The sequence below is a fragment of the Triticum urartu genome, chromosome 6A (genome assembly GCF_056163025.1).
Source record: "Triticum urartu cultivar PI428250 chromosome 6A, HENAU_Tu73, whole genome shotgun sequence".
In the NCBI taxonomy this organism is placed as follows: Eukaryota; Viridiplantae; Streptophyta; class Magnoliopsida; order Poales; family Poaceae; genus Triticum; species Triticum urartu.
Genome location: NC_141878.1, coordinates 108,441,423 through 108,444,627, shown reverse-complemented (window position 1 = coordinate 108,444,627; position 3,205 = coordinate 108,441,423). Strand labels below are relative to the sequence as shown.

The 3,205-nt window shown below is 54.3% G+C and overlaps 1 protein-coding gene and 1 non-coding gene across 2 annotated transcripts; one reads left to right on the top strand and one right to left on the bottom strand.

The window, feature by feature from the left end:
- Positions 1-647: 647 nt before the first annotated feature.
- On the top strand, positions 648-844 carry LOC125532000 (U2 spliceosomal RNA). The gene has a single exon (XR_007293667.2). It is a non-coding gene; the product is annotated as a U2 spliceosomal RNA (small nuclear RNA).
- Positions 845-907: 63 nt separating this feature from the next.
- LOC125514054 (Pathogenesis-related thaumatin superfamily protein) lies at positions 908-2,336 on the bottom strand. Its single transcript, XM_048679304.2, has 3 exons — positions 2,168-2,336; positions 1,402-2,071; positions 908-1,305 (listed from the first exon to the last, which is right to left on the bottom strand). Exons 1-3 carry the CDS (start codon positions 2,226-2,228, stop codon positions 1,185-1,187), a joined length of 852 nt encoding a protein of 283 aa, XP_048535261.1. The 5' UTR covers positions 2,229-2,336; the 3' UTR covers positions 908-1,184.
- Positions 2,337-3,205: the final 869 nt, after the last annotated feature.

Here is a 3,205-nt window from a genome sequence, read left to right as displayed (position 1 = left end):
AGATGGATCCGGCCTCCTGATGGTTTTGCAAAAATAAGGGTCGATGGTGCGGTCAACAAAGCAAACGATGAGGGGTCGTCCTACATCGCTATATGCAGAGACGAGAGCGGGATGTACATGGGATCATCAGCCATCAGGAGTGTTGGGATCACCGATCCAACAACTTTAGAGACTCTGGCGTGTCGAGAAGCAATGGCTCTGGCTTTGGACCTCTCATTAACTCATGTGGAGATTGCTTCTGACTGCAAAAACGCTGTTCAGGACATAAACCTTGGCACTGGAGGAATGAATGCGAGCATTGTGAAGGAGATTAGAGTGACTGCTACTCAATTTCATAGTTGTGTCTTCATCTTTGAAGGCAGAGTATCGAATCAAGAGGCCTATAGCCTTGCTAAGCACACTTTTGGTCTGGACCCGGGGCGCCATGTGTGGCTCTTAACCCCCCCCCCCCCCCCCCCCAGACCTGAATTGTATCCCCATGAACATTATTGATCAATAAAGCAAGTGTGTTTAGACTCAAAAAAAAGGCTGCCAAAGCATACTGCACACTCTCAACTCTGATTCACGTTTAGTCCCACCTCGCCTGTACAAGTGTCATAGTCGGTCGAGGAAGCAATAAAAGGAGACTCAGGGCAACGTTTCAAAGCATACCTTTCTCGGCCTTTTGGCTAAGATCAAGTGTAGTATATGTTCTTATCAGTTTAATATCTGATATGTGGGCTACATGCCCACAACGATATTAAATTTATTTTTTATGAGGGAGGGCCCACCATAGTAGCTTGCTGCAGGGGCTCTCACGTGTCGCCTAGGTGTTGCACTACTGCCTAGGCCTGGCGCACTCCAACCAAATCAAATCAAAGGATTTTCTTACCTAGCCAAATTTCTCGAAACAAAAACAAATCAGTGGCCGCCTTGTGTGATCAAACTGTTTATTTCCATGGAAGAACATTTTGAGTGAGCAAGGCACACTTACATTTGCGCACTATTTACATTTGGCAAGAGCCGGTCCAAAGTTCACACGAACCATGTTCACTGCATGCGGTGGCCACGCCTCCATTCACACCCGGACAGACGATCGAAAACACAGGTAAAAAAAAGAAGATCGCTAACGTCCCCTCTCCAAACTCCAAAGAAATACCGAGATCCTCCACCTTAAATTCTGTTCTCCTGAATCACATGGGAAACTACAGTGCCACAAAGCTGACGAGCAGCACCAGCAGCATCATGGCGGACATGATCGGCAGGTGTCGGCTTGAGGCATCGCACTCGAGCTTGTTGTTGTGGTGCGTGCACACCGATTGCTTCCTGGTAGAAACACAAGAATCTACGCATTGGTACCCAAAAATGGAAGCTCGCAATCCAAAAGTGTAAAGATCACAGGAATTTTATTAATGGCGTCACCTGTTTGCGCAGAAGGTGATGACGTAGTCGGCGCCGGAGCACTGGAAGAGGCTGCTGGGATCGTCGTAGGCGTAGCTGTACGCCGACGGGCAGGCCTCCTTGAACTTCTTGGAGTATGGCGTGGGCGGGCAGGTGGACGGCCCCCCGAACTTGCCGCGGCAGCAGTACTGGTCGGTGTTGAACACGTCGCAGGCGCTCCGGCACGCCGCCGTCTTCCCGTTGGAGCCCTTCACGGAGAGCTCGGCGGGGCAGGTGTCCCGGAGGTCGCCGTCGCAGCCGGCCACGGAGCAGTTGCCGCGCCCGCTCACGGGGGTCACCGTGATGGGCAGGTTGAAGCCGTCCACGAGGCTCACGTCGTAGAAGTCCGTGGTGGCGAGCGTGAACTCGGCCAGGCTCGCCGGCGGGTCGCCCGACGCGCCGCACTTGAGGGCCGCGCCGCAGGCGCCCGTGCCGCACTTGCCGGTGCCGGCCTGGTCGAAGGCGCAGTCCGTGCGGCCCCAGATGCGGCCCGACCACGCCGGCGGCGCCGTGAAGACGGCCGACTGCCCCGTCTTGAGCTCGAACCCGCCCCCGCCGAAGCTGTCCCCCGGCGTCACCGCCGGCCACACCGTCGTCTCGCACTTGTTGATGATCGTGAACATCCTGGCCGCCTCCGCACGCATCGTCGCCCCTGCATGCGTGGACGCAAACGTACGTCTCAAAATTCCGGCACGAAGCAAGCTCGACAGTGAGCGCCGATCGATGGAACCAGACATGAAATGCGTACCTGACAGGAGGCAAAGGAGAGGCAGCGCGAGCACCAGGGCGGCTCTGGACGGGGAACCCATGGCGACTCCAAGCGAAACGAGAAGAGGACTTCGAAGCTCGTACGGGTATGGCCGTTTTGCGCGCGCGGGGGTATAAATATGGCGGGAAGCGTCGACCGGCGGGGCGCCTCCAGCGATGCCGGCCAGTTTTGAAGAAATAAAGAACGGAGGGGAAGTACGGTAGGGGAGGAAGAAAGGAACACGAATACGTGAGGGGGGAGGAAGATGGAGGTGGCGGAGGACGGGCACGGCACCCTCGCTGGGTTGCTTCGCCGGCGGGGATAGGGATCCATGGAGGGCCTAGCGGGCGAGCTAGCTAGCAGGTGCCTATCTTCCTCTGGTCTTGGGTGAAAATCTTCCGAAACTTTTAGCTTGAGATTGAGAAAAGTGGCGCTGTCATCACTGAGCAGGGCTCATTCCTTTCTTCGGTTCCCAGGTCTCCTTTAGGTCATATACAATGATGCCATATGGATACGGATGCCTCATGATAAAAAATAATTTGAGGTATCTATGTTGATTTTTTCTCCCCAATGCAAGCTACTACTAATCGGCATCATTAAAGAATAGAAAGTGACTTTCACTACACGTGCATCCCTACTCTCCGCCTTAACATTTTCAACTTTACGCACTGGATCACACGTTTTCTCTCCAAGCACCCACCTCCTGCAGAGGATCCCGCTTCCCCATCCGAACCTACTTTTTCTATCATCCGATTCTACATGACATGTGAGACATCACATGCCTGCTCGGCTGGCCTGCTCCTGTACTCTGTATTCTTTCCTTAGATTCATGTTGCTGCTACACGCTTGCGGTGCATCCCAGCAGCAGCAGGGAAACCTGGGCTCTCAGCTCGGCGATCCCATCGCTTGCGCGGTGGCGCGGCGCCGCGTGGCCAAAGCTGCTGGGATTAACAGCTTGAATTACAGATCCAAAATGCAAACAGAGTGTTTATGGCTTCGCCCTCTTTCTTAATGGTGGCATCAGGTTTTGGCTTGCAT

What these genes read in the sequence shown, in the direction of transcription:
- LOC125514054 (XM_048679304.2), bottom strand. Translation starts at nt 2,228, where the DNA reads ATGGGTTCCCCGTCCAGAGCCGCCCTGGTGCTCGCGCTGCCTCTCCTT. An exon ending in TCTCCTTTGCCTCCTGTCAG is followed by an intron (nt 2,072 to 2,167) that starts GTACGCATTTCA and finishes CCACGCATGCAG; the next exon opens with GGGCGACGATGCGTGCGGAG. An exon ending in ATCACCTTCTGCGCAAACAG is followed by an intron (nt 1,306 to 1,401) that starts GTGACGCCATTA and finishes TGTTTCTACCAG; the next exon opens with GAAGCAATCGGTGTGCACGC.